This window comes from Dama dama, chromosome 15 (genome assembly GCF_033118175.1).
Source record: "Dama dama isolate Ldn47 chromosome 15, ASM3311817v1, whole genome shotgun sequence".
Classification (NCBI taxonomy): Eukaryota; Metazoa; Chordata; class Mammalia; order Artiodactyla; family Cervidae; genus Dama; species Dama dama.
The window spans coordinates 8,594,768-8,611,492 of NC_083695.1; the positions used below are offsets into that span (position 1 = coordinate 8,594,768).

The 16,725-nt window shown below is 40.4% G+C and overlaps 1 protein-coding gene across 3 annotated transcripts in view; it reads right to left on the bottom strand.

Annotated features, from left to right (window-relative positions):
• The window catches only part of MTR (5-methyltetrahydrofolate-homocysteine methyltransferase), a 119,106-nt gene that overhangs the window by 35,294 nt on the left and 67,087 nt on the right, over positions 1-16,725 (bottom strand). For all 3 annotated transcript variants that reach the window (XM_061161403.1, XM_061161402.1, XM_061161404.1), the window contains 4 exons: positions 14,896-15,012; positions 14,456-14,596; positions 3,431-3,520; positions 2,267-2,419 (listed from right to left, as the gene is read on the bottom strand). In XM_061161403.1, coding sequence (XP_061017386.1) covers positions 2,267-2,419; positions 3,431-3,520; positions 14,456-14,596; positions 14,896-15,012 — 501 coding nt within the window. The remainder of the gene's footprint in view (positions 1-2,266; positions 2,420-3,430; positions 3,521-14,455; positions 14,597-14,895; positions 15,013-16,725) is intronic.

Here is a 16,725-nt window from a genome sequence, read left to right on the forward strand (position 1 = left end):
CCTGAAGAATTCCAGGGACTGTATAGTCCATAGGGTCACAAAGAGTCGGACACAACTGAGCAACTTTCACTTTCATATGTTAGAGTGGTCACCATCAAGAAAACAAAAACCAACAGGTGCTGGTGAGGATGTGGTGAAAAGGGAACTCTTATACACTGTTGGTGGGAACAGAAAACAATATGGAGGTTCTTTGAAAAATTAAAAATAAGTCTACCACATGATCAAGCAATTTCACTTCTCAGTATAAACTCACAGGAAATGAAAATAGGATTTCAAAAGGTTTATCACAGCATTATTTATAACAGCCAAGACATGGAACAACCCAAATGCCCATCAACAGATGAATGGATAAAAAAGACGTGGTATATATACAGAATGGAGTATCATTCAGCCATGGTAAGAGAGGATATCCGGCCATGTGCAAAAAAACACAGATGGATCTTGAGAACATTATACTAAGCAAGATAAATCAGAAAGAGAAAGACAAGTACTGGATGATCTCACTTATATACAGAACCTAAAAAAAGTCAAACTGGAAAGAAAAAACAAAACAAAATAGAGAGTGAAACTGTGGTTACCGTGGGATAGGGATGGGAGGATAAGTCTGATGATATTTAAGGGTACAAACTTGTAACAAGTAAATAAGCCACAGGGATCTAACACACAGTATAATGAATAGACAATAATGTACTATAATGATATAGTGCGATAAATATTATTTCAATGGCAATCATATTAAAATATGTATCACTGTATACCCCAAATTTACAAAATGTAATATGTCAAATTTGTTAAACAGACAAAAAAGAACAGAGACTTTCATAAAATTCATGAAATGTATGCTAAAATTCATCAGAAGCAGGATGACAAAACAGGGTATTTGTGCAGTCTCAAAGTTTCTCCCTACAAAAGAATTTACAGTGGAGAAACGTAGCAGACACTCTTAACAAAATGATCAGAGTTAACCTCACCAGGAATGAGACACAGCAACACGATGGGCCTCCTGATATCAGAAGGGCACAGCACTACTTTGTGTTATTCTTGCCAAAAAAGAGAAAACATCAGGAAAATTCAAACTGAGAGAGAGCCTATCATTTATCAAACTGTACAATACTCTTCAAAAGTCAAGGTCATAAGGAAAAACTCAGGAACTGTTCAAGATAAAAGCAGTGTGGGATTGTGGAACACAAAGAGGACAGTAGCAGAAACGCTGGTGAAATGTGAATAAGGTCATTAGTTAACATGATTATATCAGAATTAGTTTCCTGGTTCTGATAACTACACTATGATCAGGTGAAAAGGTTAACATTAGGGGAATATGTTGAGGGCGATACATGATCACTTAAACGGCATCTGCAACTTGTCTGTAAGTCTAAAGTTTATTCAAACATAAGAAGTTAAAACAATAAGTTGACATCATGAAAAACAAAGGCTGTGGGACTGTCCCAGACTTGGGGAGACTAACACAGGACAACTGAATGTTCCCTGAGTGTGGTGATGGTTTCACAGGTACAGACATGTTAAACTTATCAAACTGCATCCTTTAAACATGCGCATTTTACTGCATGTGAATTATAAAACAGTAAATCTATAAGAAAAGATAAATGCTATGAAGGAAAATGGGGAATAGACAATGAATAATTAAATATAGAATGAATTTTAAAAATCAATTACACTTTGATTTTAAAAAGTTAAAAAAAAAAAAAAAGAACAGGGACTTTTTGTTTTTTGTATGCCTCACAGACCTGAACCCAGAAGTCTCAAAAAGTACCAATGTTAATCAATGTGGTCGGTAGCAACTGTAAATCAAAATAAGAGTAAGACTACTGGTTTTACTTGAAACATTTAATGTATATCATTATTTAAAATGGTAATGATCTTTTCAACATATTCATCCTTAAGGATGAACACTGGCTGGTCAAACCAAATCTTAACAAGATTAACTTTACAGTAATCAGGTTTTATTTTGATTGGGGGGGGGGGGGGGGAACGACTTGTGCTAGGGTAAGAGGTGGTACAGAAGCCCAGAACATGAAGACTAATGCTGGGAATGTCCAGATGACCTCTAACTTCCACATCACCCTAGATGGACTTTTCAGACTATGCCTAAAAGTGCATTCAGAGAAAGAATGAACAGAATCACACCTCAATGCCCCTGGGCTCTTATCAAAATTAAAACCAGAGAAACAGACTCAAATTTACTATTTATTAAAAGATAAAGGCTCTTTCCTTCAATTGTGAAACTTTTTCCCCACCACTTGCCAACCTGAGGTAGAAACATTTTTCCAGCTCCAAAAAGATCACCAACAATTTTCATGCCATTCATCAGCGGCCCTTCAATTATATTCAGAGGTCGGGGATATTTTTCCTGGTTTAACCTGGCTTCCTCAGTATCTTCAATAATATATTTTTCAATGCCCTACAGAAAAACAAAAAATTAGGGAAAATTCACAGGAAAAATTGGCTTAAGTTCAAACACCCAACAACAAATAAATAGTTAAGAGTGTGGGTTTTGGAATCAGACTGCATGGATTCAAATCCTGGCTCTTATCACTAATTCAGACAACTTATTAAGCATCAGTTTCCTCATTTAATAATCATACAATACCAACCTCATATGGTTATTTTGAGAATTAAATGTGTAAAGTGATGGCTTTATTGACATAAAGCATTTTATTGATATAAAGTGAAAAATTAGTGACAGAAGGAGTACTAATAAGTTCAAATTCATAATAAAATACACTTTTTATCCTAGTGGTTTAACAGATTACATATAAACAAATATCTCCTGTGAAATCACTGTGTTTTCCCACTGTAATGTGACAGGGAGGATACAGCCTTCACTGATCAAGCCCTAAATCCTCCAGTGTCCCCAGGTCAAGGATCCAAAGAGGTGGGTGACTAGCTCCACAACCTGAAGTAGGTGAATCTCAAAAGTTCCAAGAAATCAAAAGTTAAATTCTAGAGACCAAAAAAACCCCCCCAAGACACCTGAACTTTTCAGACTCAGGAATGAGGAAACTGAAGCCAAGAGATTATCTGTCTGGACTAAAACTCCAACTGCAACAGAAGAGCCAGAACTCATCTGTTGATGAGGTGACAGCCGCATGGTCTAGAATAGCACTCTCACCGTTGGCGCTACTGACAGTCTGCACTGAATCATTCTTTGTGGTGCAGGCCTCTCCTGTGCAATGTAGAATGTTTACCAGTATCCCTGGTCACTGGATGCCAGTAAAAACCTCCCACTCCAGTCAGAACAACCAGAAATATCTCCAGATACTGCCAAATGTACTAGACATGGGGGTAGGATGGAGGGCAAATCACTCAGGAGTAGTCCACGGGATCTCCTTTGTCAGCTGCTACCAGCACCTCTCCTCCAGCCACGCCATCAGCCACCAGGACCAGCAACCAGCCTCCAGCCCACACTCACCTTCACAAGAGCGTGCTCAAGGCGTTCTTCAATAGGGCCATTCCTCCACTCATCACTCTGGATGACTTTCTTCCCTCCTTTGACCTGAGTCTGGATTGAAATGTGAATAGAGAGATGGTACAACAGGTCACTCACTCAGCTACTTGGCAGAAAAAAACGATGTCTTATTCTTCTCTTACGTTTCAAGACCCTAGTAGAGTGTCAGCATGAATAAAATCTTTGGAAAATGCTTGCGGTAAGGAGAAAGGGAAATAGCAACCCACTCCAGTATTCTTGCCTGGAAAATCCCATGGACGAAGGAGCCTGGTAGGCTACAGTCCATGGAAATGCAAAGAGTTGGACATGACTGAGTGACTTCACTTCACTTCAAAGACAGAGGAAATGAGAAATCTTATAGGCTTTGAATTTTTATTTAAAAATTTTCTTCCTTCCAGTTTTATTGAAACATAATTGACACACAGTGATGTACAAATTTCAGGTGTACAGCATAAAGAGCTGATTTATGTACAAATGAAATGATTACTACAGTAAGTTTAATGTATATCCATCAGTATGAAAAAGCAAAAAGATAGGACACTGAAAGATGAACTCCCCAGGTCGGTAGGTGCCCAATATGCTACTGGCTATCAGTGAGAGGGTAACAGGCAGGAAGGCCAGGGGTCTCCAAATGGAGGAAAGAGGCTGCAAGTGCCAGACATTTTTATCTCTCTTAAGCGGCAGGAAGAAACAAATCAGCGATATGTTTTTCCTTCTCTATACAAATTTAAAAGGAGGTTTCTCTTAAAATGCTGTCTTGCCATGACACCTGGTCTCACCTGAAGCTAACTACTCTCAAACCTAGAGTTAACCAATACATTTCTTTTTCTTATGGAAATGTTGTCTTAAGCTATGTTAATATACCCCAGACTCTATCTTCAAGTTGGTTCCACCAAATGGCCTAACTTACTTACTCAGGTATTGTTCCACTAATCTATGTAAACGAAACTATTTGTTGGTATTCTGCCCTTCTACAAGATTCAGGTCAATCGTTTTATGGCCAGGGATGAATTATCTGGTGCCATTCTAAATTTTATGACATTCCTTTCTTTTCATTAACAGACTGCGAGTGACTATATAACATACAGCTAAAGACTAGGAGGGGGGTGCGCTCTTTTGCCCCCTTCTGCTGCCTATGTCAGAAGCTTTCTCTATCTCCTTTATACTTTAATAAAACTTTATTACACAAAAGCTCCGAGCGATCCAGCCTCGTCTCTGGCCCCGGATTGAATTCGTCTCCTCCGGAGGCCAAGAATCCCGCGTCTTATCGTTCAGCAACAACCTTTCATCAGTGTTGAAATAACTCCAGAAAGAGTGAAGAGACGGAGTCAAAGCAAAAACAACATTCAGTTGTGGATATGACTGGTGATGGAAGTGAAGTCCAATGCTGTAAAGAGCAATATTGCATAGAAACCTGGAATGTTAGGTCCACGAATCAAGGCAAATTGGAAGTGGTCAAACAGGAGATGGCAAGAGTGAACACTGACATTTTAGTAATCAGTGAACTAAAATGGACTGGAATGGGTGAATTTAACTCAAATGAACACCCAGGACTGATATCCTATGAGATGACTGGTTGGATCTTCTTGCAGTCCTGGGTGTTCATTGGAAGGACTGATGTTGAAGCTGAAACTCCAATACTTTAGCCACCTCATGCGAAGAGGTGACTCATTGGAAAAGACTCTAATGCTGGGAAAGATTGGGGGCAGGAGGAAAAGGGGACAACAGAGGATGAGATGGCTGGATGGCATCACCGACTCAATAGACATGGGTTTGGGTAGACTCTGGGAGTTGGTGATGGACAGGGAGGACTGGTGTGCTGCGATTCATGGGGTCACAAAGAGTCGGACACGACTGAGCGACTGAACTAACTGACTCAGATGACCATTATATCTACTACTGTGGGCAGGAATCCCTTAGAAGAAATGGAACAGCCATCACAGTCAACAAAAGAGTCCAAAATGCAGTACTTGGATGCAATCTCAAAAGTGACAGAATGATCTCTGTTTGTTTCCAAGGCAAATCACTCACTATCCCAGTAATCCAAGTCTATGCCCTGACCAGCAATGCTGAAGAAGCTGAAGTTGAAAGGTTCTATGAAGACATACAAGACCTTCTAGAACTGACACCCAAAAAAGATGTCCTTTTCATTATAGGGGACTGGAATGCAAAAGTAGGAAGTCAAGAAACACCTGGAGTAACAGGCAAATTTGGCCTTGGAGTATGCAATGAAGCAGGGCAAAGGCTAATAGAGTTCTGCCAAGAGAACGCACTGGTCATAGCAAACACCCTCTTCCAACAACACAAGAGAAGACTCTACACATGGACATTACCAGATGGTCAACATCGAAATCAGATTGGTTATATTCTCTGCAGCCAAAGATGGAGAAGCTCTATACAGTCAGGAAAATCCAGACCAGGAGCTGACTGCGGCTCAGATCATGAACTCCTTATTGCCAAATTCAGACTTAAACTGAAGAGAGTAGGGATAACCACTAGACCATTCAGGTATGACCTGTATCAAATCCCTTAGGATTATATAGTGGAAGTGAGAAATAGATTCAACGGATTAGATCTGATAGACAGAGTGCCTGAGGAACTATGGATGGAGGTTTGTGACACTGTACAGGAGGCAGGGATCAAGATCATCCCCAAGAAAAAGAAATGCAAAAAGGCAAAATGGCTGTCTGAGGAGGTGTTACAAATAGATGAGAAAATAAGAGAAGCAAAAGGCAAAGGAGGAAAGGAAAGATATACCCATTTGGATGCAGAGTTCCAAAGAATAGCAAGAAGAGATAAAAAAGCCTTCCTCAGTGATCACTATAAAGAAACAGAGGAAAACAAAAGAACGGGGAAAACTAGAGATCTCTTCAAGAAAATGAGAGATACCAAGGGAACATTTCATGCAAAGATGGGTACAACAAAGGACAGAAATGGTATGGACCTAACAGAAGCAGAAGATTTGAAGAAGCAGTGGCAAGAATACACAGAAGAACTATACAGAAAAGATTTTCATGACCCAGATAACCATGATGGTGTGATCATTCACCTAGAGCCAGACATCTTGGAATGTGAAGTAAGTGGGCCTTAGGAAGCATCACTATGAACAAAGCTGGTGGAAGTGATGGAATTGCAGTTGAGCTATTTCAAATCCTAAAAGATGATGAAGTGAAAGTGCCACACTCAATATGCCAGCAAATTCGGAAAACTCAGCAGTGGTCACAGGACTGGAAAAGGTCAGTTTTCTTTCCAATCCCAAAGAAAAGCAGTGCCAAAGAATGCTCAAACTACTGCACAATTGCACTTATCTCACACGCTTGCAAAGTAATGCTTAAGATTCTCCAAGCCAGGCTTCAATAGTACGTGAACTATGAACTTCCAGATGTTCAAGTTGGATTTAAAAAAAGGCAGAGGAACCACAGATCCAATTGCCAACATCCGTTGGATCATCAAAAAAGCAAGACAGTTCCAGAAAAATATCTATTTCTGCTTTGTTAACTACGCCAAAGCCTTTGACAGTATGGATCACAACAAACTGTGGAAAATTCTTAAAGAGATGGGAATACCAGACCACCTTACCTACCTCCTGAGAAATCTGTATGCGGGTCAAGAATGAACAGTTAGAACTGGACATAGAACAACCGGCCAGTTCCAAACTGGGAAAGGAATGTGTCAAGGCTGTATACTGTCACCCTGCTTATTTAACTTATACGCTTATTTAACTTATATGCAGAGTACATCATGAGAAATGCTGGACTGGATGAAGCACAAGCTGGAATCAGGACTGCTGGGAGAAACATCAATAACCTCAGATATGCAGATGACACCATACTTATGGCACAAAGTGAAGAACTAAAGAGCCTCTTGATGAAAGTGAAAGAGAAGAATGAGAAAGTTGGCTTAAAACTCAACATTCAGAAAACTAAGATCATGGCATCTGGTCCCATCACTTCATGGCAAATAGATGTGGAAACAGTGGAAAGAATAACAGACTTTATTTTTGGGGGGCTCCAAAGTCACTGCAGATGGTGAATGTGGCTCTGAAATTAAAAAAAAACACTTGCTCCTTGGAAGAAAAGTTATGACCAACTTAGACAGCATATTAAAAAGCAGAGACATTACTTTGCCAACAAAGGTCTGTCTGCTCAAAGCTATGGTTTTTCCAGTAGTCCTGTATGGATGTGAGAGTTGGACTATAAGGAAAGCTGAGCACTGAAGAATTGATGTTTTTGAACTGTGGTGTTGGAGAAGTCTCTTTAGAGTCCATTGGACTGCAAGGAGATCCAACCAGTCCATCCTAAAGGAGATCAGTCCTGGGTGTTCATTGGAAGGATTGATGTTGACGCTGAAACTCCAATACTTTGTTCACCTGATATAAAGAATTGATTCATTTGAAAAGACCCTGATGCTGGGAAAGATTGAAGGTGGGAGGAGAAGGGGACGACAGAGGATTAGATGGCTGGATGGCATCACTGACTCGATGGACATGAGTTTGAGTAAACTCCAGGAGTTGGTGATGGACAGGGAGGCCTGGTGTGCTGCAGTCATGGGGTCACAAAGAGTCATATATGATTGCATGATTGAACTGATACCCATCATCTCATATAGGTACAAAATAAAATAGAAAAAAACACTTTTTTTCTTGTGATGAGAACTCCTGAGTTATTCTAATATCCGTCATATATATTATACACCAGTGTCAATGATATTTATCAGATTATACATTACATCCCTAGTAATTATGCATCTTATGAGAAATTCCCTTCATCCAATTTTCCCCTCCTGTTACCCCCTGCCTCTGGTAACTACAAATCTGATCTCTTTTCCTATGAGTTGTTTTTTCTTTTTTTTTTTTTTAAGCATAATCAACCTATAATTTTAGTTCCTGACACACAGTATAGTGATTCAGTATTTCTATAATTATAAAATAATCCTCACTAGGATTTGAATGTTCAGTAGAGAGACAGAGTGAAAATTCATTTTTTTTTTTTCCTTTCCTTCTTTCCTAAAAGATAGCATCTTGGGACCAAAGATTTCCAGGACAGTAAGAAAAGCTAAACCTCATATCTGATGAGCTTTTAAAGTTCTCACATAGGACCATCATACCCAGATATGTGAAGAGTCTGTAACAAAGGCAAGTCAGAAATAGTCTTAGAGGTGGGCACACTGTGAGGAACAAGACACAGACCACGCTCTCAAGGGCTTTGCCGTATCATAAGGCAGACAGAAATACACAGAGAAAGGTAAGCTACAAGAGAAAGCCTGTGCCAAGCGCTGATGAGAAGATGACACAGACAGGGCTCAGAATTTTGAGGACAGAGTGATCATCACAAACTGGAGTGTTGAAGAGGGACTTTGAAGATGCCGACAGATTCAGCAAAGGGACAAAATCGTGATGATCCTCGGATGGAAGGTGAATTGCACATCTGTTTCCTCCATCTCAACTGACGTCACTCATTGCCCAAATCTGAAATCTAAGTATCACTCTTGACTCTCCATCCAGTCTTTGCATTCAGTTAATTACCTAGCCCTAACAATTACACCACCTGAATATTTCTCTGTACTCTGCTTCCACTTTCATATTCCAAGCATCTAACTGGTACCTGCAGCCCAACATCAGCCTGGTCCCCAGTGTGTCCTCCACACTGTAGCCAGAGGGGCCTTTCCAAAAAGCAAAGCTGATCAAACTGCCCCCACGGGAAGATTCACTGTAAGCTCTCTACTGCTCTCCGAATGTCGTATTGACTCCTTTTCATCCTGGACAACGTCCTGAACCAATTTTCTCCCAGCTTCATGTTCTGCCATTCCTGAAGAACTCAGCCCGCCTTGAACATCTCAGTTCCTTATGCTCTCATCTCTCTCATCCCTGGCCCTTTCTTCACATCTACGCATCCAGCAATCTTTTATTTAGCACCTACCAGAAGGCAAGGCCCCAGCTAGTTGCAGACACCCCTCCTCTGGCAGAGAATACCAGTACTGTACCCCAACCCCAAACTTTAGCCTGGCTAACTCCTGTTGAGCTCTCAGGCCCCCTCAACCCATCACTTCTGGGAGGCTTTCCTAACCACCTCTGCCTTTGGGTTCCGTGTCCTTCCTAAGCAGTCTACAGCATCCTGTACATGCCTCATCACAGCATCTGCCCACCCCCCTGATGACAAACGCCTCCGCATACTTGTGCACGTCTCATTGCACTGCAGGGTCTACAGGGGCATGCCTCTCTTATTAGTTAGATCCTCTAAGTTCAGAAAGCACCAAGCAGAAAACAAAACTTGGGTAACTATTAGCTGAATGATTTAAAGCCAAATGAGAACCCATTTCCCAGAGCAATGTTTGTGTAGGATAGTAGAGGCCAAGCCACAGAGTGCTAGGAATCCACGCCATGGAGTTTGGAGTTAACCTTCCAGGCAACTGTGGCAAGGGTGGAGGTGGGGAATGACAAATTCTGAAGCTTCAGAGTAACATTCCAAGTAGTATTTTTTTTGCAGAGGGAGTGAGACACACGGCTTGCAGGATCTTAGTTCCCCAACCAGGGATTGAACCCTGGTCCTTTGCACTGAAAGTGCCAAACCCTAACCACTGGACCACCAGGGAATTCCCACCAAAGTAGTATTTTTAAGAGAATCCTAGAAAGGGGAGAATGTTTTAATAGTTCACGATGAAAGCCTTAACTATAGTGGTAGGAACAGGAAGAGAAGGAAAGGACAAACATAAAAGTATTAATGGACAGCATGGAAGAAGAAAAGGAAGGGACTGGGAGGAGCTCCAGGATTGAGGGCTGGGGTGGTAACTGATGACACTCTCACATGTCAAGAGACTAATGCTGCTATCATATGATGAAAAACCTTAAAGAAGATGGCAATTTAAATTTTTTTTTCAGTATTATTTATAATAGAAAAAGACACAGAAATAATCTATGTGTTCATCAGTGAATGAATGGATAAAAAAAGTGTGATATACTATATATATAATGGAATATTATTCAGCCACACAAAAAAGGAAATCCTGCCATTTGAAACAGCATGGGTGGACCTTGAGGGCAACATGCTAAGTGAAATAAGTCAGACAGAAAGACAAATACCGTATGATCTCACTTACATTTGGAATCTAAAAACAGAAACAAATGTGGTGATAGATGTTAACCAGACTTACTGTGATGAGCATTCCACAATATATACTGATATCAAATTATTATGTTATACATCTAACACTAATATATGCTAATCATATCTCAGTTTTTAGATCTAAAAATTATAAACTTCATAGATTATATACTCTGACATTTATTTAACAGAAAATACAAAACTAGAGCAGTGTGACACTCCCCACCACCCAAAAAAGAGTGCTTCTAAAGCTCACATTCTCATCACTTGATTTATGTAAATATCATTTGTCCTGTTAACCACACAATCAGGCAATTCCTGCCTGTGGGATGGAGTCTGGTAAGTAAAAACAGGGCAGAGTGTTCCAAACACTCTTGGAGAAAAGGCCCGGTGTGTTCACAGAAAAACCGCCGTGCGCCACACAAAAGGGGCAGGGGGGGCGATGCTGTGTGTCTGTGAACAGTGGGAAGCAAGGATGCAGTGTGTGTGAGGATTTCTCACCGTGTACAGACCTTCATTACCAAACCTGATAAATGATAGACGTGCTTCAGAAAATCAATATTCTAAATGGTACCATTTAAGAGGAGCTATTTCAGAAGCACGACCCGGCATACTGAGTCCATCTGCTTTCCAACTAGCTATTTGGCAGGACGCACTCCTGATTCAAACGTAAGTTTCTGCAGCCTCACACACTGAGCAGCCCGACACCAGACACGTGGAGAAAGGTCATCAAATAGGAAGTTGCCAAGCACAGTGGCTGCTCAACCACTCAACTGGCTGCTCCTTCAGCTACTTCTACTGCTCAAGAGTAGCTCCCGATTAGCAATGTGCCTCATGAGGACATGTGTTTTATTTCTGATATCAAACTGGAGCAGCATCAAGGGAGGAAATTGCTCAAGCGAAAACCAAAGGGGAGTATGAGCACCCACTAGCAATGAGAAAACCAAGGCCAGATAAGGAACAGAGAGGATCTTTTTTCTAGAAAAGCATCAAGAACACTTACATCTGATAAACCCATCATCTGTTGAAGATTCTAAGCTGAAAATGCACTTACATACATAACCCTCCAAACATCATAGCTTAGCCCCTCACCTACCTTACATGCGCTCAGAACACTGACATTAGCCTATTATTTCAGCAAAATCATCTAACACTAAGCTTTTTTTTTATATATAATAAAATGTTGACTATCTTATGTGATTTATTGAATACTGTCCCAAGAGTAAAAACAGAATGGCAGTGTGGGTCCAGAGTGGTTGTCAGGGGTTGTTTCCCTCATCATGGCGGCTGAACAGAAGTTGCGGTTCGCTGCCTTTGTCCAGCATCACAAGAGAGGATGGTACTGCATATTGCCTGCCTAGGGAAAGATCAAAATTCAAAGTACAGTTTCTACTGAATGCTTACTGCTTGCATATCATCATAAGTTGGGGACATGTGTATTCTCACAATCCAAGGCCATTCAAGAGCCATCACACGCAGAGATTGTCCCTGTTAACACCCAAACAGTACTGCCCAATGAACAAACTTCACATGAGTTACATGGTCATGTTACCTGGAACTTCTTACCCAAGATAATTTAGTCACCACAGGTCAGCCTACCCCGTAACGAGGGTATTATTTTTCAATTAAGCCCATTAGAGTTTAGGAAGGTCAGAGATGAGATTCTTCCTACCCTTTTCAACAACAGTATTGAATAATCTATCAGATGAAACTTGAGTGTAGACCTTATTATTTCACAATGAAAAGAGAGAATCATTCTCTCATAAAGAAAAAAATTCCTCAACCCTTATTTGCCTCACAATATTCCTGCTTTTCATGCTCTGTTTGCAAAAGGTGTGCCCTGAGGAATGGTTAAAGAGCTGGCGACTCCTGGCAGTGATGAAAGCATACTTGTTTTGGTTATTAATTCCTTAACAGCAACAGAAGTCACCTTGAATGTAGACAGTTAACCTACTTGACAGATGGGGTCGGTGGCTTGTAATAAGTCCTGTGGTTACATAAACAGGGAGGCAATTTTTTATATGATGGATTGATGAAGCCTTGAAATTGCTATGAAGATTTTCCCTCTTACTACTCTTCAGCTGTCCCTTAGGAGCAAAACCTCTTGGCAGTTTAGCAAGATATAAAGAAACAAAAACTTATAAACAAATACTGGAAGTGAATGTAGACCGAAAAGAATGACTGCTATAAAATACAAAACCAACAAAATCTTAAATGAGAATAGTCTCACAAATAAGGAGCCCTAGCTTTCCTAAGTGAGAGCTGACTCACCTGGACAGTGGAGAAGAAAATGAGAAAGTGCATCACTTTATGGGTTAACTAAGAATGCTTGAGTAGAAGCTGTGATGCCCCTCTGGTCTTCAGTAGAACCCCGTCTTAGTTGGCAATTAATGAACAATCTCCTGCCAAGTGGAAGGCAGGCTAAGAAAAAAAGCTGGATATTGTTTCATACTTGTATCCTGGTGTCCAAAGAAATGGCTCAGCACTTTGTCTATCTGAGTAGACCCAATCATGGAAATAGGGAAGGAAATCTAGCCACTGTTTCTTATGCAATGAACTGAGAAGAAGAACTTGTTTACATTTTCAACAGTCAAGATCCAGGACATTCTGTCCTGCGTCCATGTAAGAAATTATAAACGTCCTAAGGAACTGAGAGGAAGGTCATGTGCTCACTGGCACTGAGTCTGAACTCATCTTTGGTGAGTGAACCTAAGGCTAACATAGGTGGTTTCAGAAATCAAAATCTTGCCATCTCTGACATGGACAAATCAAGGATGCAATTAACCCTAAGCTGTCCTATCCTTTTCCAAGAACATTTTAGTACTCTTCAAAGGAACAGGAAAAGTCAGCAGTTCTGCCAAAGTTAAATTCATATTTTAACCTAGAGAACATTAACCCGGGTGGCAACATACACAAAGGCATTCTGCCACTTTCCTGGCATGCTCTGTAAGAAAAATGTCTTCCTTTGCCATCGCTTTCTGAAATAAATTATAAAGTAAGTTTTCTCGAAAAAAGATTTCATCTTTCCTTAAACTGAAATTCTAGAAAGCAACACCCATGATAGATACTTAATATACCTAGGACTGCCCAATACATAATAAATGGAAACAAGGAACTGACTTTTGGATAAACTATAATTATTCTTATGTCTATAGATCAAAAGTGTGCAGACCTCAAGCCTTGAACTGTATGTAGACTGGACTAGATCCTAACAAACAGGTATATATAAAAATGTAAAGATATAACAATAGGTACCAGGTAACCACATGGCCACACAAGAGTGGAAGGACTCCAAAAGAGTCAATTCATAGTATGAGATAGAAAAGTACCTAATAAAATGAAAAGATTCTCCCAGTATACTGATAAACAAACAGGTTACCAAAAAAGCATCAAGAAAAATTAGATTTTTATAAAAATGTACATGACTATGTGTGTGCATGTACACATGTGAACATACTTATTAGCATGTTTCGTTTCAGAAAAATAAAACCAAAACCATGAATAGAAGGCTATAATAAAACCTTAACAGTGGTTAATGATGGGTAGTAGGATTATGAATAATTTCTATTTCTTCTTTTGCTTACCCTTATTTTATAAATTTTTAAAAATTAATATGTGTTACTTCAGTATGAGAAAAATAAATTTTACATTTCAAAATAAACTTACAGAAATACAAATTAAGAGTACTGAAACAGATATTTAAGGCTTGTTTCTCCTTCCTCGCCCTAATGAAAATACCTTCTCTGGACCTCTCTCTATAAACCCTCAGTGATCCAAAGACATGGTGGTATCCTTTCTTCCATTCTACAATGAAGGACTAGTAACTGTATGTTGAAGACAGATTCAAAGGAAAAAAGGAAAAGCCAACCATCAAAACCTCTCTCCCTACCTGGGCGTAGTGTAAGAGCTTCTCGGTGGCCTCAGGGTCTCTGTTCCAGATGAGGTCCTCACAGAGCTGGAGAAGCTCCTTCTGGATGTCATCATATACAGGAAGGCTTCCAGCATTCACTATTCCCATGTCCATACCAAACTAAGGACAATAAAAAGAAAAATAAGGATTTCCAGCGATACTCTAAACCAGGGATCAGTGACTCTTTCTGTGAAGGACCAGATAAAAAAAACCGTAGGCCATTGCCTCTGTCACAACCACTCAACTCAGCATAAAAGCAGTCACAGACAGAATGCAAGTGAGAGCAAGTGGCTTTGTTCTAATAAAGCTTTATTCACAGAGAAACGGCAGCAGACCAGGTTAGTTTGCGGGCCACGGTCTGCAAACGCTGGCCCTCAGTAAAGGCTGGTGTCCAAGGCAAACAGGGCCCCCCACTCTACCTTGATTGCATGGTACAGGAAGACCCCGTGCATCGCCTCCCGAATGGCCTCCATCCCTCGGAAGGAGAAGGACAAGTTGGACAGACCACCACTGACTTTGGCTCCAGGCAGCGTTTCCTGGAAAAAATTTAAATATGAAAGGATTTCCCTAGTTTGCCAAAAGCAGCAATCCTGTTCCTTAAGCTTTTTAAAGTAAGAATGGAAAGTAAAAAAATATATAAAGTCCAAAGTAATTCAGAGCTTCTTGTGCCTAGACACAGACCACAACTTGCTATCAGGGAGACACGAAAGCAGTGCTTCATTGTTTTTCCTACTATAACCTCCCTAAGGGAAAAGAAAAACTTCTGCTTTATCTCTGTGTACTTCTACAGCAACCGTGCTATAGCTACAACACATGGTGAGTGTGACATAAAGTAATAGGGACTTCCCTGGTGGTCCAGTGGTTAAAACGCTGAGCTTCCACTGCAGGAGGCAGGGGTTCAATCCCTGGTTGGGAAACTAAGATCCCGCATGGTGCAGCTAAATACATATATATATACACACACACATCTGTTGGATAAATAACAGAAAAAGAAACAGTGACAGATAACAAAAGGAAAACCAGAGGGGACAAACAGAGAGAAGTTGGTTATTCACGGAAAGCATGAGCTACGAGAAGGCTTCTATAGCCTAAACGAACAAGCTCCCTAGTTTGCTATAAACTTGACTGATTTTAAAAGGACAAAAGGAAACTGAGGTCCCCACCACACCTTATGACATATGAAGCATTAGTTCGCATGTAAAACAGGAATTTTTAATCCCTGTTAGATAGGGTACAAACTAGTTCAAGCATTTTGGGAGCGAGAGCTGCCTTTATCTACTACTGGACTCAACCCTTCCACTTCTGGATATATGCTACAAGGAAGCTCATGAAGAGATATACACAAGAAATGTATACACACAGTTTTGCTCATAACTTGCCCAAACTGGAAACAAACCAAGCATATGTCAACCACAGAACAGTTAATTATGGAAAAGGTAAATGATGGAATATTATACATTAGTAAATTGAACAAAAAAACTGAACAATGAACAAAGCACAACTACAACACAGGTGGATCTTTAAAGTGAGACGGGTAAGGAAAAAGGCATAAGGATCTTAAGATTCTGTTTAAATTAGCATGAAGTTCAAAAATGTGCAAAACTAACTATACTATTTCTACAGTGAATTCTCGCTATTTGTGGTCCTTATGTTCCATGAAGTTCCTGCAAACACTGAACTGGGGGATGCTGAAAACCACTGCTCCCACAGGAAATGCAGGGTCAGGTTTGTGAAACTCTGGTCACAAAACCGTCATCACTGATCAGCATATAACCCTGTTTTCTACGTTTCTGTTTTCTCCATGAAGCACATCACAGCCTTTGTGCACGCAGGGACACAGGACAGCACCTCAGCACAATGCACAGGCCATTCAAATAGAGAACTCAATCAGCAAAAAAAAAAAAAGCTCAAAAACGTGAAAAATGTGGTACTAAACAGACCATGAAAAGGGTGCCTGTTTACAGAATGAGGGCTGAACCCAGGGATGCAGGGCATGCCTCTGATGACTCATCTGGATCACAGGGGTCAGGCACTCAAAGTTTTCACCACTCTGCACGTGTGCGTGCCCGTGAATGACTGCAGAAGAACCGTCAGTATTGATTTTGGAGTCACAAATAATTTTTTTTTTTAATAATTTTACTTATTAAATTTCTGGCTGTGCTGGGTCTCTGTTGCTGCTCAGGCATTCTCTAGTTGCCACAAACGGAGGCTACTCTTCATTGCAATGCATGAGCTTCTCACTGTGGCGG